The 27,088-nt window shown below is 46.5% G+C and overlaps 1 protein-coding gene across 2 annotated transcripts in view; it reads left to right on the forward strand.

Moving 5' to 3' along the window:
- The first annotated feature begins 1,128 nt into the window (after positions 1-1,128).
- Gna14 (G protein subunit alpha 14) overlaps positions 1,129-27,088 on the forward strand; it is a 153,473-nt gene continuing 127,513 nt past the window's right edge. Inside the window, exon 1 of one of the 2 annotated variants that reach the window (XM_060387217.1) lies at positions 1,129-1,238. Coding sequence is in view for 1 of the 2 variants with exons in the window: in XM_060387211.1 (XP_060243194.1) it covers positions 2,706-2,829 (124 nt within the window). In the remaining variant the exon portion in view is untranslated. Of the gene's footprint in view, positions 1,239-2,273; positions 2,830-27,088 lie in introns of those variants that run through there. The other variant, XM_060387211.1, reaches the window with a different exon arrangement.

The raw sequence follows: 27,088 nt of genomic DNA on the forward strand, positions 1-27,088 counted from the left end.
GAAACTATTAAGTGTTAGAGTTGGGTGAGTCCTTTGAGCGGATTCTAGTCCATTGTTCCATTTGCAGTTAAGGAAAGTGCAATCTACATATTCTGGGAGGGGCCTCAAGGAACCCCATCAGATAATTAGAGCCAGCCAGCCAGCTTCTAACTCAGATCAGCTGACCGTTCTGCTGGACGAGCGTTAGGCTCTCAAAGATGCAGGTGTGTATTCTCACCACGCCGTCTGCACTTTACTGCTTGCGTATTTGTGCCTTGTCTTTTCTGCTGAGTGTATTTGGAGAATTCTCCCCACTTTGTTATTCTTACATAGTCATGCCTCGATGGTGGGAACGCAGTTCAAGGAATGCCTGGCTTATCGGCTTCATTGGTGCACGGATGCTATGGAGTGCCCTTATGCACGCTGGGGCGGTTATGCTATCATTGGGTGGCGGGATTGTTTTTTTCAGTGTTGGATGTTAAAGGCAGAACAGGCATTCCCGAGGTAGATGGTGGCACCTTCATGATCCATGCAGTCATTCACCGAGACATCACAAGGTTACAACGTTATTATTGAGACGTAATGTGACTCACAGATTACCTTAATAGCTACATAACATTGTTCTTTGTGGACAAGACATAGTTAATTTTCCTTAGTCCCCGTTATGGACGTTTCAATCACTGGGTTTTTATTGTTATCTGAAGATAAAAATCTTTGCCTATAAACCTGTGGGGCTTCTCCAGCGTCGTGCCCTATGGGAGGATTACAGGTATGGTCAAAGCAAATGGGGACACTGAGGACTTCGGGTAGGTATCACCAGGTTCACCAGGCACGAGCTGCTACAGCCTGTTTTCAAAGGCTGGTAGCTTGAGATCGCACAACTCAGTTATTGTAGTTAAGGTAGAGCTTAGATTCGCTCTGGTTTCAGGATCTACGGAAGAATAAAAATTGTGACCGAGGCATTAGTTTGAGGAGTTCTTGGTTATATTGGGTGTAGAAGCTAAGGGAAAAGTGGGTGACAGCTGAAAAAAAATCCAGAAATTTTCCTGCAGGGGTCACTGTTGCAGTCAATTTATGCCTGGAAGGAAACTAAAATACTGGGGCATTTGAGAGCCTGATTGGTCCGCACTTCTTAAACTGTAAAGTAAACAAGAGTTTGCAGCCAGATAGCATTAGCTGCCAGGATTTTATATAATGACCACAGCGCCCCACTTCTGCTTCAGCTGCTCTCCAAAGAGGAACCATTAGCGTCTGATTCTGTAAGTGTGCACACGTCATAGGCCAAGTTGACTAGAAGGAAAAGATTCTTTGCTGTGATCCGCAGGATCCCCTTGTTCAGCTCTCGTTTTGCGCCTTAACATCTTCACAGATAAAACCGGCGAGGGCAAGTTGCTTTGTGCCTTTCCACTTGAGTGGTTGAGGATGTTTCAGATTTCCCACGTTTACAGGCAGAGTTCCTGAGGCTGTCCCGAGGCGGCAGTCTGGCTGCAGGGCTGGGCAGGGAACTGGCCAGGTGTGGGAGGAAGGTGCCAATTCTTTCTACAAAGCAGAAAGCTTTTTCCATCACCAAATGCAAATCAGCTGGTCGTTGTCCACCCTCACCCTTCCAATCCCCGGCCCCTTCATCCGGTGCCTGGAGGTGGGAGGCTGGGAGGCGTTACCAGCTCTCTGCTCTTTTATCAGACCCGAGCCAGCAGACCCAGATGAGGCAGGCAAGCTTCGAGCTGACCCAGGGCTTGCGTCAAGCCCAGGCTGGGCTACAGCATCCGGGAAGCCGAGGGAAACGGTCTAGGAACCCCAAGTGTGAGCCGTGGAGAAGCTGGTGAGCAAGGCTCAGCCTCAGGCGGGAGGAGAGGTCAGACTCTAGCTGCCGGCACGCGAGGTGAGTCCAGGCTGCAGACGCCTGGCTCGGGTCCGCTAGTGCACCGCCTCCACCCCCGGCGCTGAGGCTGGGAGTTGGCGAAACTCCCTCACCTGTCGGAACCCGGATCTGGCAGCGGGAAGGGACTGGCAGCCAGCTCCTGCTGGTCCCAGCAAGCTTGGCAAGCGGCCCTGCTTGCACTAGGGCGCCGCCGCCGCCAAGGAGGCAGGTGAGAGGCTGCTTCGCGCCCCAACCTCTCGTCGCTCTTCTTTGTCCCCAGGCACCATCGGCTTGGGATAAGTCTAGGGACAACTTTCCCAGACACGAGGGCTGCAGGTTCGAGACGCCCCGCCTCCTCTTGCCACTTAGAGCCGTTAGTGTAGGAGGAACCTTCCACTCGGCCAGAGTCTGAGGTTTTCGGACCTTGGCAGACAGTGACTAGCTGGTCCTCCGTCTCCCAGCCACGCCACCCCTGCTGCTAGCCTGCGACACCCCGAGTCCCGGAGAGACCATTCTTCCAGCAGCACCGACGCCCCAACTTTTGATTCGCCTACCTGGGCGCCCAGCTCCAGTGTTCGGGGGGTGCGCCTCTTCGGCAGACAGCGCCACCCGCCTCTTCCAGTTTGCTCTCCTCTCCCGCAGAAGCGCGCGGTTGGTCGCCTGATCCACGACCGCACAAGCGCTCGGGACCGGCCCAGCCTTAGAACCGCCTTCCAGGGAGCTTAAGCCCAAGAGGTCGGAGCCTCTTACTCCAAACCAGAGTCGGCTCAGGTGTTTCTTCTTCTCCAAACCCTGCGCCTTGCGCGGATAATCCGCAGAGTCGGGAGCGCCGGGTCCCCGTCGCCCCGTCGGAGTTGGCCAAGCCATGGCCGGCTGCTGCTGTCTGTCTGCGGAGGAGAAAGAGTCGCAGCGCATCAGCGCAGAGATCGAGCGGCAGCTTCGTCGCGACAAGAAGGACGCGCGCCGGGAGCTCAAGCTGCTGCTGCTGGGTGAGTGGCCGCGTGTACCCGGCACGCCGTGAGGTCCACGTCCCGTCCCGGCGCCTTCCAGTCCCACCGAGCCTGGCCCGCGGCAGGCTGCGTTTCCTCCCGTCCCCTTCCAGGTTTGCAGACGCTGCCGCCTCCGGGCTTAGGCGCGGGTCTTCTGCACCTGGCGGGGCTGGGTGATGTTGACCGCAGATTCCCAACATCTCAGAGCAGGGCCCGGGGCTCAGCGCTCCGGCTCTTGTCTGTTGTCCACCCCCACCAAGCCCTCCCCGACGCCGCCGCCTTGCCCCCCTTTGCCCTCAGGCTTCCAGTACTGCGGTTGCTGCGGAACCCCCAACCTGGATCTTGGGCGGTGGTGGGGAACTGCTTGGCTCTGTTGAGGTTCCGCTCACCTTGGGTTCTGACTGCAGCCTAGTCTTTAGCTGCCAGGTAAGGTCAGGTGGCAAGGCTCTGTCCTCACTGTATGAACTGACAAAAGCAAACCCTAGAAACTGACAAACGAGGAGAACATGCTAACAAGTGAGCCTTGGAAGTTAAGCCCCAGACACCAGTCTTTTCTGACACAGTGCCTTCTGCAGCTGACCTCCCGGAGCCCACACGGAGAGACTACAGACTTAGGCCTCCCTTGGCCCACCTTTAACTCTCCCTGACTATCTTTATCAGTGACTAGCCAGGCTTTTAGGTCTCTGCGGAAGTGTTTCAAAAACACAAGAGAGGAGTTTCAGGTTTGATTCATTCCCCAAGGCAAGGATCCCTTTCTTCTGGCCCATAGAATGTCATTCAGCCCATCCATAGTTGGATACTGGCTTTTTTTTTTTTTCTTATTATCCCCCTCCCCGCCCTCAAATAGCTCCACGTTTTTCAACTTGTTTATTCCGCCCTTCCAGGTGTCTCTCTTCTTCCATGTGTGTTTAATTATCTTTCAGCAGTCACATTCCAAGACCGGCTGAAGGAAATCGGTGATCCGGAGGGGCCTTTTAGTCTCTTTTGCCTTCACACCTGGGCAAGGCCTCTCTTGGTTTTCCTCAGACCTGCAAGTTCAAAGGGCTGAGCCCCCAGATTCCACACTCCCCTCTCCTCTAAGTCCAGAAGAAAGTCCTTGCCCACTGGACTCCTAGCTTAGTGCTAGGGTCTTAGCCACTGAGGAGGAGAGACCCAATCCAGGAAGAAGCCCAAGGGGGAGCTGTTTGCTGAGGCTGTGCAGGAGCCAGTGTCCTGGGGTCCTGAGAGCATCCTAAAAGGGTCTTAAAGGCTGGGGAGTGTGGGGTATGGATGAGAAGGAATGGACTCTTTGCAGCACCGGGTCCAGGGCTGCTTATCCAGAATTGGAATAGGCCTAGGGACTCTAGCTGAGCTCTGCAGGCTGTCATCAAGTTTGGTTTGTCAAGTGGAGCACTATGTGACAGTTTGGAGTTTGATTAGCACTAAGGTAATTCATTATGCCCTCCTTTGACTTTAGACACATACAGAATGAACTCTTGTTCATTTTGAAATATTTAGATTTGTGTAAAACACTGTTGGGACTATACAAGAGCTAAATATCTGCTGGCCCCTTCAAGGCAAATTATGTCATAAGCTGAGCCGTGACATAATAGCAATTGACATGTTGCTAATAGGCCAATCTGACACACTTAGACATACAAAATAGGGGAGGAACGCTTAAGGATCCATTGTTTGTCTTAAAAGTCACATCTGGTCCAGGTAACCCAACCCTCAGGCCTTTCTAGCTCTTGTTCCACTTCTCCTGAACCTTGAAGTCCTTTGTGCTTTCTTCTCCCAGCTGGGACTATCAATCATCATCGTGACAATGTTCCAAATCCCACAGTTCTAAATCCCACGGAGCTACCAGAGCCCCAAGGATGGGCTTAAAACCCCAAGTTCTTTCCATCTTTAGAGGGTTACGGCATAGTCAAATACTCAAGCTAGAAGAGGATGTGACTCAGGAGGTTCAGGAATCTGGGAAGGCTATGTGCTCTTCTGGCTGAAGTCACACGGAGTGGTCACTGGTTTCTGGAATGGCTGAATTAGATCATTTGTTGGTCACGTGTCTCAGGTATAAAAGCTTCACAAATGGGACTTTGGGATCCTGTGTGGATTATGTTCCCAGAATCTGTGGGCTCTGACAATGATGGATGTGTCTGCAGTCAGGGGAAGGGTGTTTCTGAAGTGTACTGTGGAGCAGCAGAGCCCTGTCTGGGCTTCATAAAAGCGTAGGTCATTGTCCAGTGCTGAGGGACACAAGATGCTGTCTGGTTACAGCTGGTAGTTATAAGCTATTGGCAGAATGCTTTCCTGGCAGGAGGAGGCAAAGGACAATAAAGGATACAGTTGAATTTAGTAGAAAGAAATTCCTTCTAATTGGACCAAACAGGAAAAAAAAACATAGTCCTGATAACGCTGATGGAAAAGTGATGGCCACATGTGTCCAGTCCACCAATGGGGAGGCGGAGCTTGGACTTGGGCCTCTGAGTCCTGCACCCAGGAGCCCACCATTCCACAGGCCTCTGCAGCTGGAAGAGGAAAGGAATGGACATTCCTGCATACTGACGTCCTTGCCAGGCCACAGCTGAAATCTCCCAGCACCTTGATGCAGAGGCTGGAGCTGGACCAATGGAGTGTGGCATTCCCAAAGACAGATGCAGAGCCAAAGGCCATTTTGTACAAGGAGAAATCGAAACTTCCATATGAGCTATGGCTGCCGGCAGGGTGACCAGTAAGCTGGGGTCAGTAGAGTGAGTCCAGAGAGAATGGCCCCATCTCCATGAGCAAGAAAGGACCCCTTTACCCCCAACAGAGCTAGCTCCCTACTGGCCCTTCAGCTGGAAGGCAGCCACGAGGGCCTTGTGTGCCAGAGCTCCAGGACATGCCCTGGTTGATAGAGGTACTAGTAGCCTTGAATTCCTGTCCTGAGCCTGGGTGTTACCTTTGCTAGTCCTGAAGACCTTAAGCCCAGGGGAAAAGAAGGATCATCCTGGTAGGAACAAATACAGTGCTTTATGTGGCCCCTGTGGCCTGACACGCTCTGTGACTTAACTTCCCTATCAAAACCACTATTGGCTTTCCTACTTCCCTGCAAGGGAAGCCAGTGCCTCTCAGCTCGGGCCCTGAGCTGGGCAGAGTCAGGGTGGTTGCTGATGTTAGGATCTGCAGAGCGAGAGCTAGGTGCTGCCAAGGGCTCTATCTTTGAGACAGCAGCACCCCTTTCTAGCTCTGTTCGGGATCCCGGTCACAGCAGGACACCCAGGACTGGTCGAGCTCTGGCCATCACCACCATTATTGCCACAGCAGCCCTGTGTGGCTTGTCCCAGCTGGGAGCCCACTCTGCTTGGTGCCCTGGGTCACCAAGGGCATGGAGGAGCTTGAGAGGCCCCTATCTGCCCCCCTTTTCCCTCCTTGCTTCTCACCCCAGCACTGTCTTGTGGCTCTGCCTTGCTCTCAGCTCAGACTGTTCACTGCCCTATACTCACTCCTATGGTGCTGTGAAATGGTCCTATCTGGAGACAGAACAGGTCTGACCCAGTAGCTTCCTGGTGGAATGGCAATATAGACTCGTGTTCAATGTTAGCTGGTTTCATAGACCTTGTTCTCAGGATGTGGAATGTGAAGACAGCACTCCCGGGCCCCACAATTCATACTGACCCAAATTCTACCCTACATCCGGGAGATGCTAATTCAGTACTCAGCGGGGTTCCACATGCTCAGGTCTCATCTTCATGGGTCCTTCCTGGAGTGGGTGCTGGTGGCAATGGTTCCATGGCCTGGGCAGAGAAGATGAGGCCAACAGGCACAGCACACCTCTTAGAGCACTTGGCGAGCTGAATACAGAGGCCTGGACACAGATCAGAAGTCTCCTCTATCAGAGGCCATCTTGGCTGTCAGTGGAGGCACCAGAGCTACCTTACAGAGGAGAAGTTCTCATCCAGAGAAGCCGTTTCCTGTGTAGTGAGGGTTGGTGCAAAAGGTTGTCAGTGCAGCTGTGGTCTAGGATGGCCCTGGGGGTCGCTTACAGGACTTCCCATTGGCACGTTCCTCCCCCAGCAGTCACTCATTAGGACAATACCCTGAAGGCTCGTGTGGTCTCCTGGACACATTTTTTTCTCAGCTGAAGCTCCCTCCTCCCAGTGCCTCTAGCTTGTGTCAAATTGACCTAAAACGAGCAAGTACAACTGTGGAGGGGCTTATTTTTTTTTCTTCTGTTCTGTACTTTTTAGTCTCTGTAGAATGAACACAAATCACATGGCAATAGATTTCTGTGAAAAAGTAAGACACACCACCGTCGATCGGCAGTATTGGCGTAGAAGCTTCACTTCCAGAAAATAGCAATTAAAATGGAGGAACTGTGGTCTTTCTTTGATTTTAGTGTTTCATAAGGCTTAGTAAAATTTTGCCTACTAATTGGGTTGAGAGTTTCCAGTCACCCTGGACACACATCTTGGAACTCTCCGGAAGGACGGGGAAGTGGTACTTAAGTCAATTATATCCTTCTGGCGGGGCCACCATGATAAAGCGCTACAGGTTGGGAGGCTTAGGCAACAGGAATTGATTTTTCTCCCAGGCTGGACGCTGGAGCCCACAGATCAAGGTGCTGGCAGGTTTGCTTAATCTTGAGGCTTTGGCTTTGGCCTGCAGACACAGGCCTTGCTGTGTGTCCTCCTATGGCCTCTCCTCTGCGAGTGTTCATTCTTGCTGCCTTTGCTTCCTCCCACAGGGAGTCCAGTCCTGTAAGGTTGAACTTTCAAGGCCTTGTTTTATATTAATCATCTCTTTAAAGACCTTATCTCCAAATACAGTTATTCTCTAAAGTATTGGTGGTTGAGACGTCAACAAATAAATGGTTGTCAGGAAGGAATAATTCACCCATAATGACAACGGTGGTGGGAAGACACATCTTATCACTTACCATTGCCTGTGGATTCTCTTCTCGGCGCTCTTCACTGTCCTCGACTACAGCACAGAAAAACACTTCAGGATGAGTCAGAATAAAGCTAAGTTAATGGGCTTATCAAGTGGAGACACGGGACAATACATGCTTCAGATGGAAGTTTGAAAGGAGGAGGATGTCACAGTGACCTTTCTTAACTGCTGTGATGAAATGCAACATTTCAAGTGGGGAAGGTTGATTTTGCTCACAGCTCCGTCACGGTGGGGAAGTCCCCATGGCAAGAGCTTGAGAGAGTCCACCCGCAGTCAAGCGGAAGAGTGCCGAGGATCTGGGCTGAGCCGGCTTCACTCTTTGTGAGTCTCTAAGACTCAAGCACAGAGAATAGTGACACCCTCCTTAAATGGGGCCTCCCCACAGCAGTTGACCCGTTTAACTCCTCATGAGCATGTCCAGAGACCAGCCTAATCTAAATAACTCCCCAAAGAAGTTCCAGGTTCTGTCAAATTGACAGTAAACATGAATCACCACAGCAGGTCATAAGAAAAAGGACAGTACACAGCCCAAGCACGCGTGACTTACAACGAGGTTTAGGCAAAATTTAAAAACAAGGTAGAAAAAATCGAGTTGGTTTATTTCTCTTATCTTTAAGGTTTTCCTAATGGTGGTGGCTCATAACTATAATCCCATGTGGGAAGTGGAGGCAGAAGAGTCTACATTGGAAACTCTGCAGTAAGTTGGAGGCTAGAATGGACCACCAAGATCCTGTCTTGCAATTAAATTGAATACCATTTATAAATAAAGTTTTCTTTTTGCTAACAAAGGTGGGCTTACAAGGTGCAGTGGTTTGGGTTTAGGGATGAGGGAGGAGTGCTGACACAGCTAAGACACAAGGCCTGGGCTTGGACATTCTGGCCCCAGCCCTAAGTAAGCATAGCCTTATCGGTTTTAACATCCTTGGCCAGGATGTCATTAGAAAGGCCAGCACTATCTCCGTATGAAATTCTGATGTTAATCAGCTGTGTTGATGGCCTTGAATCTTGACCAGAGAAATACAAACTAGATCACAGAGTAAGAGGCTCCCTTCCCTCCCATGTCCCTTTAGTCTCTTTGTCTTTCTGTCCTGCCCCAGCAACAGTGTAGGAGTCAAAAATGTAGATACTTAGTTTAAAGTGCTGGTCCCACCCCCTGGCTCTGGCATTTCTTGCCTGTAAACTTGATTCTTTAATCTTTTCCTGACGTACTGTGTGTGCCATGAACTCTTGCTGAGCTTTTTTTTTTTTTTTTTTTTTAATCAGGCATCAAGGTGGTGTCATCTTCCATTTCAGCTGACCAGTTTCCAGCTGCATAGTGGTTTGTTTAAAAATCCCAAGCAGCATTTTCTCAGAGGTATTTTGCTTTGCCTTTCTTTCAGGGTTTCCTAGAAATTGATTTTGGCTGCTTTTCTTAGTTATACTAAATAATAAAAGTCTGGATCCAAACAGCCTTTACTGGATCAGAAAAAAAACAAAATCTCCCCTTAAAACTAACTGTGCCATCTCTGGGCAGGAGAGCCCAAGAGACCATGCTGTGTGGTTCTTTCTGTGTAGAGTTGATAGAATTTCCTGAAAAAGCAAAGAGACGTAGTGGCAGAGCCCCCCCCCCCCCCCATTTCCTCATCTTTGTTTAGTGCCACAGACTCTCCAGAGTGCCAGGCCTAGTGCTCAGCACGGAAACCTTTTCTCAGGAAACTAGCTGGAAAGAGTGTCCCAAAGCTTAATGGCACCGTGGAGATGGCAGTATAGGCAGAGTGGGGAAAAGCAGGGATCGCTCTGGAGGGGCTTCCTAATGCATTAGGTGGGAGTGATTGACTGGTCACAAAGCTAGCACCTGCACGGTCCACATGCCGGGGAGAGAGTACAAATTCTCCTGCTGAAACAGGGAAGTTTGTGAGGCTAGCGAATGATATTCTCGGGATCCGGGATCATATGCAAGGCCCCGTGGTTGAGCTTTTGTGATTTAGGTCTCATAGATGTTCACATAAAAGATTCATAATTTCTGGCCAAAATATGCTTCGGAAGACTGCGTAGCCTTCTCTATGGCTGCAATAATGTACCCCACCCGCCAGACAGATAGCCTGCTTCCGTCCGTAACGCAGCTGTCCCCGGAGACTTCTGAAGGGGCAAGGGCAGGGACTCATCTCCTGTCTGTCTGTCTGTTTGTCCAGGATAACCTCTTGACTTTTCCCAACAACTCTTTTGAGGTGTTTTTCATGCAGTGAAAGCTACCAGTTGTAAGTGTACAGATGGCGAACGTGAGAACTGTAGAAGCAAAAACATCAGCGCAATCTAGAACATTCTCACCCTCCCTAAAAGTCCCCCATATCCCACTGTAGTTTCTCTTCTCCCACCAAATCATTTACTTTCAACTTTTTATATGGAGACATCTTTAAATGTTTGGAACACACTAGAATAAGAATTTAAGGGACAGCCAGCCACGGCAGGACACACCTGTAAGTCCCAGTACTTGGGGAGGCAGGTGGATCAAACTTTCATATCCTAGTGGCCTGGCTTGAAAACTTTACTCTTTGGTATTGGACTTTGGAATTGGAGGTCAACAGACTAATGGGCTTGATTGTTTTTGTCTCAAATACTTAAGCATTTTAAAATTAAGGGGAGGTTCTCCCCTAGCAGTGATCAATGTCCTTGTGGAAGTGGCTAGCAGCTAACAGAGCAGACACGAGTTGATCCTGGAACATCGTGCTGTGCCAGGAAGACAGCATGTCACAGTGCAGGGGCCAGCTTGGAGGTGATCTCACTGCACAAATCTTGTACACCTTGGGAACCAAGTGAGCCCATCCTGTAACAAATGAGTGAAGGAAGACAGCCGTAGGAGAAAGAGGCAAAGGGAAGGCTCTCAAGCAGCAGGTCGGGTGCCTACCAGTGAGCACCGAGAAGCTCCTGGAGATGGAAGACAATTTCAAAGCCATCAGATCCCACAAGTAACCGGTCAGGAATAAAATGATTGATATTGCCCGTATTTCGGTGTCTGGAGATGTAGCTCACGGACCAAGAATTTGCCCAACATGTGCAAGGCTGGAGAAGAACAGAAACACGATGCCGCCTAAATCACAAAGGAAAAAGTATTGTAAGGAATCCAGCCTGATCTACAAAGTGAGTTTGAGGCTACACAGAGAAATGCTATCTCAAAGAACAAACAAAAAGGGGGGGGGGGAGAAAGAATTTAAGGGACATAATGAAAGTGGTTAAGAATATTTACTGTATAAGCAAGAAGACCTGAGTTCAAATCCCAAACACTAGAATAAAGAGCTAGGCCTGGCCCCATGCGCCTGTAACCTCAGTGTACTGGGGCAAAGACGGGTGGATCCTGAGAACTCGCTGGCTTGACAGCCTAGCGGAAGCAGTGAGATTCAGGTTCCTAGGGAGACACTGTCTCAAAAATAGAGAATGACAGAGGAAGAGATTTAACATTCCTCTGGCATCTGCACCCACATACGTGTGCATACCACACACACACCACACACACACATACACACACACACGCATACACACACACACACCACATACATACCATACACATATTGCATACATACATGTGCTCACACACACATCACACTCACGCACATACACATACAGAATTTACAAACTATTTAGATTATATTTTTTTTCTAATTCACTTGCTGTATAACTGTCTTCTCATTTGCGTAGTTTCTCCACTTTTTGGAAATTTCTGAGAGAGTGTTACGTGCACAGTAGTCTTTTTCTCTAACTACATCCATGTATTTTTCCTAAAACAGGATGAGATCTTACATGGACACAGTTCATTTGTGAAACTTTGGATAAGCTTATTCATGGCATAATATTTGTGTCCAGTCTTTTCTCATATCCTAGGGTTGTCAATTAGCCCAAGAATGTCCCGAGTGGCATTGCCTCATCCCAAACCCAGCTCGCTGTCAGCTTAGAGATCACACTTGATTCTCACATCTTTTCATTTCTTTAACGAGAACATTTTACAGGCTCTCATGACACTGGCTTTTTGAAGAACGCATTTCTCTCACTCCTCTTCAAACCGAGCGTTCAAGCTTTGTCTGAGCCTCTCATGACAACAGTGCATCTAGGCGTTCGTGGCTAGACCACCACATAGGTGTTATGTCGTTCAGAGGGACGCATGTCTGAGGTTCACGGTGGCCATCAGCGTCTCAATGCTGATTGGAACTTGGATGACCTGACTGTAACTTGGGTGTGGCTTCTCTTGCCCATTGCTTCTTCTGAAAATGTATTTCTTTGTAAACAGTAGTTTGTTTGTTTTTCACTTTTGTTTCTGTTCTTCTCCAGCCTTGCACATGTTGGGCAAATTCTTGGTCCGTGAGCTACATCTCCAGACACCGAAATACGGGCAATATCAATCATTTTATTCCTGACCGGTTACTTGTGGGATCTGATGGCTTTGAAATTGTCTTCCATCTCCAGGAGCTTCTCGGTGCTCACTGGTAGGCACCCGACCTGCTGCTTGAGAGCCTTCCCTTTGCCTCTTTCTCCTACGGCTGTCTTCCTTCACTCATTTGTTACAGGATGGGCTCACTTGGTTCCCAAGGTGTACAAGATTTGTGCAGTGAGATCACCTCCAAGCTGGCCCCTGCACTGTGACATGCTGTCTTCCTGGCACAGCACGATGTTCCAGGATCAACTCGTGTCTGCTCTGTTAGCTGCTAGCCACTTCCACAAGGACATTGATCACTGCTAGGGGAGAACCTCCCCTTAATTTTAAAATGCTTAAGTATTTGAGACAAAAACAATCAAGCCCATTAGTCTGTTGACCTCCAATTCCAAAGTCCAATACCAAAGAGTAAAGTTTTCAAGCCAGGCCACTAGGATATGAAAGTTTTGAGGTTTTCATGAGTCTTAAACTATGAGCAGATACAAAATAGGACCATCGGTGGAGTTTGGCAAAAAGAAACAAAACTATTCTCTTACTTTCAACCTTTCCTTCCTGGAAATAGACTTTCCTGGCTGGGGAGAGGGCTTAGTGGGAGAAGCAGTTGGTGTGCAAGCATGAGGAGGTGCGTTTGAATCCCCAGAACCCATGAAAAGGCAGATGTGACAATGCATGTCTCTGTAACCCCAGCATCCCTATAGTGTGGCAGAGACCGGAGGATTTGTAAAAGCTTGGCGCCCAGGTAGCCTGTTGTGTGCAGCAATGAACACCAAGAGACTCTGCCTCAAACAAGGTGCAGGGTGAGGTCTGATAGCTACTGTCACCCTCTGATCTCCTTGTGTATACCACAGTGTGCAACATGCCTGGGCTTACATACACTCACATCATGCAAGCACACAAACACACACACAAGCATTTTGAAAGATGCTTTCTATATAATAGTTTACCATATCTGTGCCCACGATGCCGCCTAAATCACAAAGGAAAAAGTATTGTAAGGATTCCCATCTATGACATGCAGCAGGGAAGGGCAAAGGGATCCTGGGAATCTCTGTAGCAAAGATCCTGTGCTTGAAAGACGAGCCTGGCATCCGGCCTCACAGATTTAAACCCCGACCTGAAAAATGAAGATTGGCCAGGATGGTTGGTGTGGATGATCTTTCTCAGCCACCACCATCCTTCCCGAGTGGCAGAGTCCTCTGGCCTGACTTCCTTCCTCGGTGGGAGCTGAAGGCCTGGGGTGTAACTCTGACAAGGTATCTGGACCTGTCAGTTCTGGCCAGGGGATCCAGACACCAGTGTGCATGTTCTGAGGCAGGGGTTTACACGAGCCAGGCAGCCTTGACTGTGTAGACTGTCAGAGGAGAGAGACATGCTGTGGGAGCCTGAGGGCTCTGAGGGCAGAAGACGATGCAAAGGCCTCTGCTGAGACCCCGACTCTCAATCTGGTGGCTGGCTGCCTGCTGCTGTGTAAATTAACTGTCCTGGCCACGGTTCTTCATTGCAGATCATTTCAGCAGAATAATATATTAAGGGGAAAGTAGAAAACTGGGAGTTGATGAAAATTGGACAGCAGACTCAGCAAAATGGCAGGCTCCAGGACAGTCCTTAACAAAGCGAGCCCTGGCATCTGCCCAGCCTCCACCAGTGACCAGATGACTCTACACAAGACCTATGGCTGCCGCTAGTGTTGCGCTGGACGCTCGCCCTCTCCAGCAGCTCTGTACATCACCTGCGACAGTGATTGCCTCCTTATAACACTTTTCAGGTCTGATTGGATGCAGCCACTAGGTTGCTAGGGGTAGGGCTGATGGTGAGGGCAAGTTTTAGAAACCTGAACATCTAGGTTCTTTACTGATGAGCTGAATGCATCCTTGAATTAATCTAATTTCTTCATCCCCACAGTGGGAGTAGCAAACATACTAGGTGGATGGTATTATGAATAACTCAACAGAATAAATCATTATTTTTATCAGTGCTATTTACTTCTAGCGCTGGTTGGCCAGGCATGGTGGCACATGCTGTTAATCCAAGCACTTGGAAGGCAGATGCCGACAAATCTCTGAGTTTAAGCCCAGCCTGGTCAACATAATGAATTCTAGTCCAGCCCTGGCTAAGCAATGAGACCCTGTCTCCAACTATAAACAATAAAACTTTCAGCACTGGTTGAATAGCAGTATGCTAGTCTTGGGCTTCCTATATGAATTGGCCTGGGATGTCTTCTACCTTTTTTTGGACTTCCCCTCTTTCCACTAATAACGGGTGCCCAGACGCTGATCATCCCCAAAAAGACAAAGATGTAAGACTTTCATAAAGGAAGAAGGAAGTCTTCTCTGAATGGGTTGGTAACTGCAAACTGAAAGAAAAAATCTGAGAGAAAAGCTTCAGACAACGGAAGCGTAGAACAGAAAGGAAGCAGATGTCTTCAAATCTGAAGGCGCAGTTAACAGTGCTGCAGTCATTTCTGGTGTTTCTTTTTTATTGTGTGTTTATTTTGTGGAGATATAAACATGTCACACATGCATCCTGTTATCCCAGGAAGCTTTCACAAGTCATTGCCCGTGCCGCCCAAAGTCTTCCTCAAACGTCTGAAGCTGTGAGCCCAGGCCACACTGTTGTAGCCCTCCTGGTTCTCTGTGCTGTCCCCTGAATCCTTCTGTCCGTATTTGCCTTCCTTGGCCCATTTTACACTTAGAGCATATTATACCAAAGCAATACAAAGTCTTAAAGGTGGAATGTTTCCAGTGCCTCTCAGAAGGAAAACAGCATTGTCCTTTCTTTCTCTGGAGCACCATCCTCAGGCCAACATACTCCTGCTTTCCGGTTTCAAACACCCTAGCTTTTGTTGTTGTTTGCCTCTGAGTCTCTGAGGTTGCTTCTTTCTCTGCCCGGAACATTCTTCTCCTTTTCCCACTCCCCTTGTGTCTTAACTGTTTCCTTTTTATCTTCACATCTCTGCTCAAAGTTCATTCCTCAGCAAGGCTGATCCTGGTCAGCAGCCTTTGCAGCCTCCGCTCCTATTGCTTGATTCTACTCCCACTTCAGTTGTGTTGTAGCTTTCATCTTGAAACAGGGCTGCAGTTCCTCCACCAGCTAACTAGACGGCAAACTCTTGAGACTGAGCCACTGTTATCTAGTTCCTGGATTCTTGCCAAAAGGCACCACACAAGCACAGACAAGCAGGGACAATTCTCTACACATCAGAGCCCATAAAAGCGATTGGGCTATAACATATCGACTATTTTTCTAGGAATACTCATTGATATGCCTCTTGTGCTAGTTGGGTTTTGTCAGCTTGACACAAACCTAGACATATCTGGGAAGAAGGAATCTTAATTGAGAAAATGCCTCCATAACATTGGCCTACAGGCAAGTCCATAGCGAGTTGTCTTGATTAATGATCAATGTGGACAGAGCCATCTTATTGTACAATGTCACCGCTAGGCAGGTGATGGTGGATTGTAGGAGAAAGAAGGTTTCACCCCTCCTTGCCTGAACCAGCTCCTGTCTATAGGCTCTGGCCTTGCTAGAGTTAAAACTCTTGACTTCACTCGGTGACAGATTGTCATGTGGAAGTATAAGATGAAATAAACCCTTTCCTCCTCAAGTTGCTTTTGAGCATGATGTTTATCACACTAGAAACTCAAACTGAGACACCCATTTTACAGACAGAAAAATCAAATCTTCATAATTGTTAAGAATCTTGTTGCTTATAAAACCACAAACCTAATATAGTGGTCTTATTTTAAGTGTTATTTTTTTTCTAAATAAACTTCTTTAAGAATTAAAGATAAAAGGTATCAAAGGATAACAGTCCAGGCTGATGCTTTCTGGAGTGTGAACATAAGAGGTAGCGCCTATGCTCATGGGCCCCGCTACTACTTTCTCTTAACCATAGAGAAACAGAAGCAACTTAAATGATGGGATGGCCAGTAGCTTCCAATACACTTAAAAAGTACACATTCTGCAATGTTTGCAGAAAGAAGCCTAGTATGGCTGTTCTCTGAGAGGCTCCATCCAGCAATGGATCAAAACTGAAGCTGAGACCCACAGCCAAACATTAGGTAAAGCATAGGGAGCCTTGTGAAAGAGTGGGGGGAAGCTTAGAAGGACATGGAAGGGACAGGAGCTCCACAGGAAGACCAACAGTGCTAATTATCTGGGCCCAAGGGGGCTTGCAGAGACGGAAGCACCAACCAAGGACCATGCATGGACTTTACCTAGGCCCCCTACACAGATGTACCCAATGGACAGCTTGGTCTTCATGGGGGTCCCTGAGGAGGAGAGTAGGGGCAGCCTCTGACATGGTCTCTATTGCATGTTTTTCAGTCACTTCCCCTGGTGGGGCTGCCATGCTAGGACATTGTGAAAGAGGAAGTACTCAGTCCTGATGTGACTGGATGTGCTGGGGTGGATTAGTAGGGGGAGGATGCTCCCCTTTTCTGGGAGGGGTAGAGAAGAGGGGATACGGGAAAGAGGGAGAGGGGGAAGGGAGAGGAGAGGCCTGAAGGATAGGAGGGAGGGGCTATGATTGGATGTAAAAAAATGTACACTGGAAAATTTCTGGCATGGAAATTATGTTCATCTCCCCACTACCACCACCAAATATATTCCTGCTCACAGATTATTTTGGGTGAAAGTTAAGCTGACATCCATTCAGTTATGGACAGCCAAAATTTTCAGAGCCCAGAGGAAGCCAAACCTCTCTCTTACCATCTCCCTTCCAGCACGTTCCTTAGGCTTAAGGAGTCCATTACAAAAAGGATCAATACAAATGGGACTAAGGGATATTCTTGGGATTTGGCGGAGAGAGGCAATTAACAGCGAAGAGGGCTGGGAAATGATCAGACTAGAAATTGAGGATTAGAGCCAGGAAAGGAATTTAGCTAGTTCGTGACCCTGTTCTCCTTAATGGAAACCGTTTTGTTTTGGTTTCCTGAAGAAGTCGGGGCTCTGAGAGCATGAAAACACATACTGAACCCACAGACTCTCTGGTCCTCACCATGCTGCCTGCTGGGCCAGAAGGGCCAGCAGCTTGCTGCCTCTGCTGCTGCTGTTCTTCGTAGAGAGAAGTAATGCAAGGTGCCTTGGAAGTGCAGCCATCTGTGACCAAATGGTGGCAAACCTTTTGAGAAGCATCCTTAGGTATTTACCAAAATTGCATGGTGTACCCGGCTCCGGTATGGCGCGGCCTGTGGCTTCTCGGGCAAGTATGGTACCCTGAGCACTGTGGATAACAGCAGCACTTATACATATCTCAAATAGATAAAGTAGGACGGGAGTGGATGGCAGGTGTTTGCTTTGTTATGTTTTTGTTTTTTCTTGCTCCATTAAAAACTCATGGGATCAGTGTTACACAGCTAGTCCATCTGTAGCTGAGAGGCCTTGCTCTGTGCCTCCTGAGGGTACAGAACCATGAGATGAACCATCAGTCTGAGCTCTAGAGATTTAAATTTATCTTGTGTGCAGGAAAAGCAACTGAGTACTGGTTTATGACCGCAAGAAAGATGTTTTCTCTGAACCCAGAGCCCTCCTTCACCTGTAAGATGAAATGTAACCTCTTAAGTCTTACCACTTCTGCCAACACGTCTTCTTCCAGTGAGCAATTCTCTACTCGTGACTCCCCAGGACCGGAAGTGCCAGAATTAGCACCTTCTGAGTCCTTGGTGGAAGCGCCAACCTGCAGTCTGCATTGTGGCTCTTTGAATCAACTTTGGGAGTGGAGCCAGCAATCCATATGTTAGTAAGCCCTCCTGGTGATTAAGCTTATTAAAATCTTCAGCTGGGAGCTTGCAAGCTGGCCAGCCTCTGTTGGTCACTGGAATCTGAAAGCCAAAAGTATTTCCATAAGCATCCCGGGAGCACTAGGGACTGATCTGTTCAAGGGGATATGATCTTGAAGTTGAGGCAGTGCCCTGCCACCCTCTTCATGGCTCTTCTGAGCGGGACATTTTGTTGTCTTCTGAGACAGAGCCCTTACTTTATCATCCAGGACATCCTCAAGCTCAGGATCCTCTCGGCTCTGCCTCCTAAATTGGGATTATGGGTCTGTACCACTATGCTCCAAGCGGTAGGCAATATATAGAGCTGCTTCTTTTTCAGTTTCCAGCTACCAGGCAATGACCAAAAGTAAATAGTAAGCGTACCATGTTCTTATCTTTGTTTCACGGAGGTATTCGCACCTACGCGAGCATTTGAGCTTTGATGTGCTTTCTAAGCTTGTGTTCTCATACTCTAGAATGAATGGCTTTTGTAGATCATAGACATTAAATAGTTATTTTTTTTTCTAGAATGGACTTGGTGATATCCAGGAATCATGTTCTAGAATTAACTCATCTATTGTCTGTCCATCTGTCTGTCTGTCTATCTGTAAGTATTCTATCTCTTTGAAAACCCACTTCCACGGAATATTGGATGGTTATGTCTTGGCATATAAATTTTGTTTTTCTCAAAATGTAGTAAATACTGTCTTATTTTGAATGAATGCAAGGGAAAGAGGAGATCCATTTACTTGAAAGGCTTCTTCTGCATTGCCCTGTTACTCACCATCATGTGATTTAGATGCTTCCACGACAGTGTTCTCTGCAGCCTGCCACACATAAGGCCTGGAGGTGCTCACCTATAGAGCTTTTACATTTATTTTCCAGTGACTGTGGAATTGGGAATGTAAGGCAATTGTACTGCTAGTTAAGAATAAACAAAGGTACTGAAACATTTGTAGATGCGTCATATATATTTTTTACAATAGGGAGACAGTGTCACTCAAAGTGCCTGAGCAGGGCTGCATACACAGAATGGTCTACACACTGACCACCTAAACATTTCCACAGCATCTGTGTTTCTATTGTTCGTAAATGTGTCAGCCTTCAACTGATGGGATAAACCCAAAAAGCCTAGTTGCTTCATAGGGTCTGTAAGACTTCCCTCCTATGGTTTGGTAGAGAGGATCTGGAGGGATGAGGATGTGTCAAAGGGTGAGACAGCCACTATTGAGTTGGAAGAAAAGCCTGGATGAGTAGCCCTGTTTCTACCGCCTCCTTCATCGAGGTCTCCATCTTCATCCCTTGGTTTCTGTCACAGTATTGATTCTAAGTCTCGCTCTTGCTTTGAGAAGAGCTTTTCAGGAAAACAAACAGCCTCATGAGTAAGGGCACATAAATGCATCGGCACCTCAAACTCAAAAATGGTGTTTGGGGAGATAAAGTATAAGATGGATTACTTTTCTCTCCCCCCTTTTTTCTGGTTTTCTCTAACCAAATACTGCAAACAAAAAAGCAGTGAAACCGCTCTGGTTATTGACACAGTATTTCATTTGATTAGATTTCCTGGTGCTGAATTAGACTAGAAAAGAGGCTGTTGGGCTGTGCCATTGGCTCACTGGGATCTATTTCAAGTGGTCTTCTCACACAGGACCTTAGCGAGTTGCTTTGTGAATTAGGATGGCATATAAAGAGGTCTCTAGGATGGGAGAAACCATATGTGTACATTCCAACACATGCTTTTTGTCCATGTCTAGACAACTGTGGAGAAGCCACATCCAAGCAAAGAGGAGTCTAGGAAAAGCTTCACCTGAGATCTTGAACTCTACAGGGGCTCTGTTCCCTGAGCCCCCAGTCCTCCACTGGAGCTGAGTGTGGACACTGCGTCAGTGTGGGTTCCCTTTTCTAAACTGCTTTGTATGAAACCCTACCTGAGTGATGGGATGAATTCTTTCCGAAAGCTGGAGATTTCTGTGGTCTGAGATGACTGAGCTAGATTTTGAAGATAGGACAATTAGAAAATTTCAAATATTTTACATGTCTAATATCTTGATAATCGCTCATTTTGTATACATACTTATGCTTAATTGAGTCAAGCCCTCAGGAATAAGATGAGATGCAGGAAATGCATTTCTTGTAGATATTTTCCCTGGTGACTGTATGTGGTAAGGCTTTGATATATAACTAGAATTGTAATTGGGAATTTTTCAAGTACTTCTGTTACTTTATTCTGAAATAACTTATTCAGATTAGAATCCATTCTTTTTGTAACACTTAGAATGGGACCGACTAAGTAATAAAGATTTTTTAACCATTATGCTAGGCATCTTACACGAACGGGACCGTCTATTCCTCCCCACACATGTTTGAGATGCTACTATTGTGTTCCTGCCCCTTCCGCAGATGAGGAAACTGAGGCTGTGGGACCAGGCTCAATGCTCATGGCAGAGCTGGGATTTGAACTCACATGACTTGTCTTCAGAGCCCTGGTTTTGGTCGCCGTCTTGTCCTGTCTCCCACAGCCAACATCTCACTAAAGTCTATGCAGAAGCAAATCTCTGTTGTACTCCTTGCTGCTGTCCTAGCCTGCTCTCCTCTACCCCTTGTCTCTGTGTGTGATCTCCACCTCAACCTGGAGCTCAGTCTTTAGCCTGCAGTCAGAGTACTAGCCTCTTCGAGGCATATGTGACAGTGCCATTTGCCTGATCTGGACCTTTCTCTGTCTTCTTATTCCCCATGGGCACAAATCTGAAATCTGCACAGAGCCCTTGGGACCAGCTGTCTCTTCTCTGATGGCCCCTCTGCCACTGTCCCCAAGATAACTTAGTTTTGGCCTCAGACCATCTGGTGGAAGTTTAAAACCCTTCCTCCTCCTCCAGTACACCAGATTCTGTGATGCCATTCCATCAGCGCACAGCCTTCTTTCTTACTAGTTTGGCCCACTGGCACTCATCTTCAGAATGGATCTAAAATATCTCTTCCTTCCTAGAAGCCTCCATTGACCCCCCCCCCCCCACTCCAAATTAAGTCTTTCAGAATATTCTTTATTGGACCTTCTACATTAAAAAAGCAAAACAACAACAACACAAACACACAACTAAAAAAAAAAAAATAGACCTTGGGCTCTGGAGAGGTGGCCCAGTGGCTAAGAATGCATGTACACTGCTTTCGCAATGGACCTGAGTTTGGTTCCAGCACATACATTTTGCAGCTTGAATTAGCACCTGTAAACTCAAGCTCTAGGGGATCTGCTGCACTCTTGTGGCTCTACAGGCACCTACACTCACACTCACACACACACACACACACACTTACTTTGAAAAAGCTAAAGCATTCTAGTGTAGGCTCTCCTCACCATCCATCTTCTTTGCTACATTCAAACTTCTAAAAATGAAGGAGCCTTTTATTACTAGAAGATGTTCAGTGCTTTGTATAGTGGCTGAACTCCATAAATACTTTCAAAATGGAATAATATGTTGCCATTAGACATTTTTACCATTGCATAAGAGAGGATGTTTTTTTGACTTCAAAAACTAGAGTAAGCGCGATGAGTTAAGGCACCCTGTTAACAAAAGAAACAAAAAGCCATGGCGTATTCTTTGTTTGTATGGATGAAAACTATCTTATGCATTGACACTAGCTGACAAACATACTGCAAAGGAACCATTTATTGCTTGCAGCATGTTGCCTGGGTTATCAGATTTTCTTGCAGCAGGAATGTGAACAGAATCTCTGAACATCTTTATTTTTAACATTAAAAGTGGCATAGAGAGAATATTAAAAAGTGTCACAGAGTAGATATCACACAGATATCCATTACTGCCTCTTCCTTCAATACTAAAATTTTCATCTAAATCTTCTAGTTAAAGACTAAATTTCAAGGCTTTTCTTAGTGTTAGAGTAGTCAGGTAGCTAAGTTACAGGCATTGAGATATCAATGAAATCAATATAGTCAATTTCCCGAGTTGCTTCCTTAATAGGAAGTGATTCTTCCTATCTAGGGAAGGGTATAGCCCTAATAGCAGGAGCTACAGGAAGTAGGGTGTAGACATGAGAAGGAAATGCTTGAAAAGGCCCATGTTGCTAATGACAGTAAACTGGCCTCGTCAGAGTAGCCCAGAACCCGTGAAGGTTTGGGCTCTTTTGTAATAGCCACTTGCCTGATTTCTTAACCTAAAAATACTGAACATTCAGCTGTACTCTTAGATTCTCAATCCTCAATGATGTATCCAGGGAGTCTTTCCAAATCACAAGGAATTCTAAGATAGAAAACCCAACGTCCAACACGGACCAGGGTGATGCTACTGGCGGTGAGCTCTGTGTAGCAAGGTCTCTGATTTTCCTGTCATCCATATCACAGTGCAGTTGTTGTTTTTCTGCAGCATAGTGTTCAAGGATTTGAGAGTTTCCTAAAAGAAAACAAAAAAACCAAATAAAAAAACACAGCTACTTATTTTAATTGATGTTGAATTTAAAATAGAAAAATATTAAAAACTAAGTTTTTCTAAGTCCTTAAATGTCTATTTAATTTTCTTTAACATTTAGCATTCTTTTAAAATCAGTAACTATGGCTTTCACTTAATTCTTTGATCACTTTCAATATGTGTATAATATAATTAATGAAATTTAATAATTTACCAAATTATTCAATAATTATTAAATAATTTAGGGCATTATTAAATTCAGGTAAGTTTCATTTGAGCATTTAAGACATTTGCACATTAAGAACTTGTGTATCAGGGCTGAAGAGATGGCTCAGTGGTTAAGAGCACTGTCTGCTCTTCCAAAGGACCCGGGTTCAATTCCTAGCACCCACATGGCAGCTTATAACTGTCTATAATGCCAATTCCAAGGGATCTGACACCTTCACACTAATGCACATAAAATAAAATTAAATAAATTAAAAAACTAATTTTTAAAAAAAGAACTTCTGTATCTCAAGCATTTTTAAATGTTTATTTTAATAAGAAATGGAAATATTTTTTTGAAAAAACAACCTAGCACTGAAGATTTTGCTGTTCTTTAACCTCTTTGGGGCTTGCAAAATTCAGTCAGCCAGAAAGAGATTTAAACCCTGACCCACGAGTTAGCATTTCAACCCAGACATCTGCCTAAATTTCAGAGCATCACTTATTTCTTCATTGAGCTTTTCACCACTATTTTTCTCACTGCTAATTGCCAAGTCCGTCCACTTGCCATAGCAAAGCGTCTTTTAAACTTCCTGATTGGTACTGAAGAATCTCTTCATTCTAAGTTTCTTCAGTTCTCTTAGGACTGTCATTTCTAACTCTCTTGCTGATACTTTAATTAATTTAATTTTACTTTATACTATATATATAGCCCAGGATGTTCTCAGACTCAAGAATTATAGGTATGTGCTGTCATGTCAGGCTGTTAACTTTAAAAAGAAGAAAAAAAATAGATCTCAGATTGAAAGATATAAGATGATTTTTGAAATGCTTGCCTATAGAGGTTGAATATCACCCTTTCCCCAAAATGCTTAGGAGAAGAAATGGTTTAGATTTGGGTTTTTTTTTCCAGATTTGGAAATATTTGCATGTATGGTAGAAGCCAAGTCTTAACCTGAAGATAGAATTGTGTCTCATACTTAAACCTCGTGCACAAAGTCTGAAGGCAATTCCATTTTGTACCAGAGTTTTGTGTGCTTGGCCTTGACTGTGAAGTCAGGTATAGATCAGCCACTAGATCATGTTATCTCTAAAGGAGTTTCCAATTTTGTAGCAGTTACAAAATTTTTTTTAGATTTGTTTACTTTTATATATATGAGTGTTTTGCCTCAGAGAGAGAGAGAGATCAAATCCCATAGACCTGGAATTATAGATGGTTGTAAGCCACCATGTAGGTGCTGGGATGCAAACCCTCTAAAAGATTAACATGTTCATAACTGCTTAGCCTTCTCTCCAATCCCCATTTTGAAGCAGTTATGATTTTGGTGTTTTGTATTAGGAATGACCACCCTGTATTCTACGGTTGGCTGTCCCCTGTTTAAACCCATCTTTAGTCTCCGTATCTATTTGCTTCTTTCCTTTCTGTCAGGCTTTTAGGCTATTTAGGAATGAATTAAAGAATAAGAGTAAACAGAGTGATTGAAATCTAATCCCTTGTCTGGTTTATCTAAGCCCTTTCCCAAGCTGCACCTTAAGCCCCAAAGCCCTTATCACAAAACACAAGCCTTCTGGAAACCCTAGCACCAGAAAGATTTACATTCAAGTGCTTTTCATTGGAACGTAAACCCAACTGACTCACTCCTTTCAGCGTCTTCCACCTGCCTTTCATTTGCAGATGTGGAGTGGAAGATAGTTCACCCATGAGAAAACTGCTTAAACTTTCCCTGACCACATTCAAATTGCTTTCTTAGGAGGAAGTCTTTATCCCTTCCTTAAGGTTTAATGTGTGTCCGGGTTAGAAGACTGGAAGGTGGAAGGAACGAGGAAGAGGGGTTGGTTTATGTGACCAGCACTCCAGAATGAGACTAGACACTGAAGATAATGGCTATCATTTCAGTACAGGTGAGGCTGATTTTGTGTGTGTATCCAAGGGTGTACATGTGTGCACACCTATCTCGGCAGATATCGTGAAATTTCCACTCACAGAGTAATTCGAATTTGCTGCTGAGATAGTTAATTCTCTGGACAATGTGATTATACCTTGGTACCAACCATAAAATGTCCAAAAGCCTAGCGCCCAGATAAAGTGTATTTATTGGTTCAAGGTGTTCACCTTGAGCAAGTGAAACTTACCTGGCGTCATTTCCTCTGGAAAAAGAACCATGTTAGCCAAAGCTGAAGTCTTTCTGCCTGAATTATAACGGTCGGGAAGCTCGGAATATGTTGATTATACTGTGAGGGTCATTGGGGCTGGAGGAGAAATCCTTATTTCTTTCAGAATTCTGAACATTTCTTTTGTTACCACTGCTGAATAATTTGTTCATCTGCTGAACAAACTGTTTTTTTTTTTTTTTCTTTTAACCTCCAATCCCTGAAAGAGTTAGGTATCACCTAAGCTCTGGAGGTGAGTTGCCAGAACTCTTTGGTAGAAGTCCAAACATGGCTTCTAAGTTGCAGTGGTATATTTGACAAATCAAGAGATCCACCTCATCAGGAAACGGAAGAGATTCAGCAGTCTTCACTGAGGCTGTCCTAAGTTTCCATGGTAACTCTCCAGCGATAGCAGGGGCTCATTCAAGGCGATGCTGACCTTCACCTCCCTACGGCCTAAAAAAGAGGAAATGGGATCACCATGCTGTTTGTGGTGACCAGTGGCAAAAATCCAAGTCCTTCCTAGTCCCTCACTCACTGCCCATGTTTGAATTTCTTACGGAACACAAGTTGTTAGGAGTTCACCACTCCTAGCACAGGGACAAAAGTGAATCCCTAGTCAGACTGGCGCTTGTGATGGCAGAAATGCCTGTTAACTTGAATGCCTCCTGGTCGGAGATAACTTTTCACTCCTAAGAAGTCTCCTGGCCTTCAAGAGAGCTGAATAAGGACAACCGCGCCGAACCGTGGAGCTGAATGTCAGGGTTTCCTGCTGTCTTCTCCGTGCTATGCATTTTACTCCCACGGCTCGTCTGAGTGCAGACCCATGTCTTCAGTGCTCAATAGCTCACACGTCCACAGGCTGCCATACTGGGTGACTGGGGTCTGAAACTTGAAGAACAAGATCGCAGGGACAGCTAAAAGCCCCAGTCAGCTCTGCCACTCAGTCCTGCCAGCAGCTGTATTCAGTAGGTGCCTCTTGCGCTGTTCTTCAGTTCATTTCTGCTTAAGCAGCATGGAGAGTTCCTTCTAAGGTTACAGTGTATCGGTAAAATGATTCTCTACGGCACTGTAGTGAGGAGATAATGTGTTCATAACAGAGGAAGGTTTTCTTTTTTTTTCAGATGGGGACAATGAACTAGAACCAATTATTCCTTCAAATGTCTGGGAGTTCACTGTGGGCTGGGTCCTGGCCTGGCCTCGGAGACTCCAACGTGTCTGCTGTCAAGGTGCTTGGGCTTCAGTGTGACAGTGAAAAGATAGGCAGAGTGGACTTTCGGGTAGGGGAGGACTCGAGCAAATATGTACACTTCCTCTACTGCTGAAAGATCTCCGTACTGTGCTTAGAGTGAGTCGGCACCTGCTGCTTTGCATGCTGTGTTAGGGACTAAGCATTGAAGTAGCCTCTTGATGAGAAGCCATTGTCCCAAGTGCCACTTCCGCCTCCTGCTGCTTACCTAGCCACCTGGCCTAGCCTGGCTCCAGCCTAGGTCTTCCTCTGCTTAGCAAATAGGAAGCAGCCTCCTGTACCAGCTGTTAGCTTCCCTGGGGCCGGTCCAGCCATCATCGTCTTCCGACTGGTCAGTGCCCAGACCACACTGTACACACTGTTAAATCCACCCATGGGCAGACCCTAGCCATGCCACGAGAGGTTAGGAAGACTGCTCTTCACAGACTGCTGCAAAGTTTTATGTCAGCTGATACAAGCTTAAGTCATCCGAGAGGATGACTTCACTCCTCAGTTAAGAAAATGCCTCCATAGGACCAGGCTGTCGGCAGGCATGGAGGGGGAAGGCCCAGCCCACTGTTTCGGTGCCACCTCTGATCTGGTGTTTCTGGGTTCTGTAAGAAAGCAGGCTCAACGAGCCACGAATAGCAAGTAAGCAGCGCCCGCCACAGCCTCTTGCCCTGTTTCAGATCCTGTGCCCCCGGCCTTCCATGATGAACGGCGACATGGAACTGTAATCCAAATGAGCCCTCTCCTCCTCAACTTGCTTTTCAGTCATGGTGTTTCTTCGTGTTTCTGTGTCTTAGAAGCCCCAAGACACAGACTGGTTAGGAAGTCGGGCAGACTGATCAAGCCTTCCAAAGCGTCCACTGTATGGATGTCCTCGGCCTCCTGGGTGAAGACGCGTTCCTTCTCCCACCGTTCTGGGAACGCACGCACAGGTCTGCAGCTGCCGGCATCTGGGCTACCAACCGTACTTCGGTATTCTGCGCAGTAAACAAATGCCCTTAAGACTGAGTTTCCTTTCCAGCTGATTTGGTGAAGTTTCTGAAAGGCACTGTGGAGCTTGCTCTTCTCTCAGAGGCTGATGCTGAAATCGGAGACACGGACTCCGGTGGCGGGTCCCCTGGCCTGTGGTGCAGTGTCTGTGATTTTGTTTTAGCATCTAAACATTTATTCTTGT

This window comes from Meriones unguiculatus, chromosome 1 (assembly GCF_030254825.1).
Source record: "Meriones unguiculatus strain TT.TT164.6M chromosome 1, Bangor_MerUng_6.1, whole genome shotgun sequence".
NCBI classification, from domain to species: domain Eukaryota; kingdom Metazoa; phylum Chordata; class Mammalia; order Rodentia; family Muridae; genus Meriones; species Meriones unguiculatus.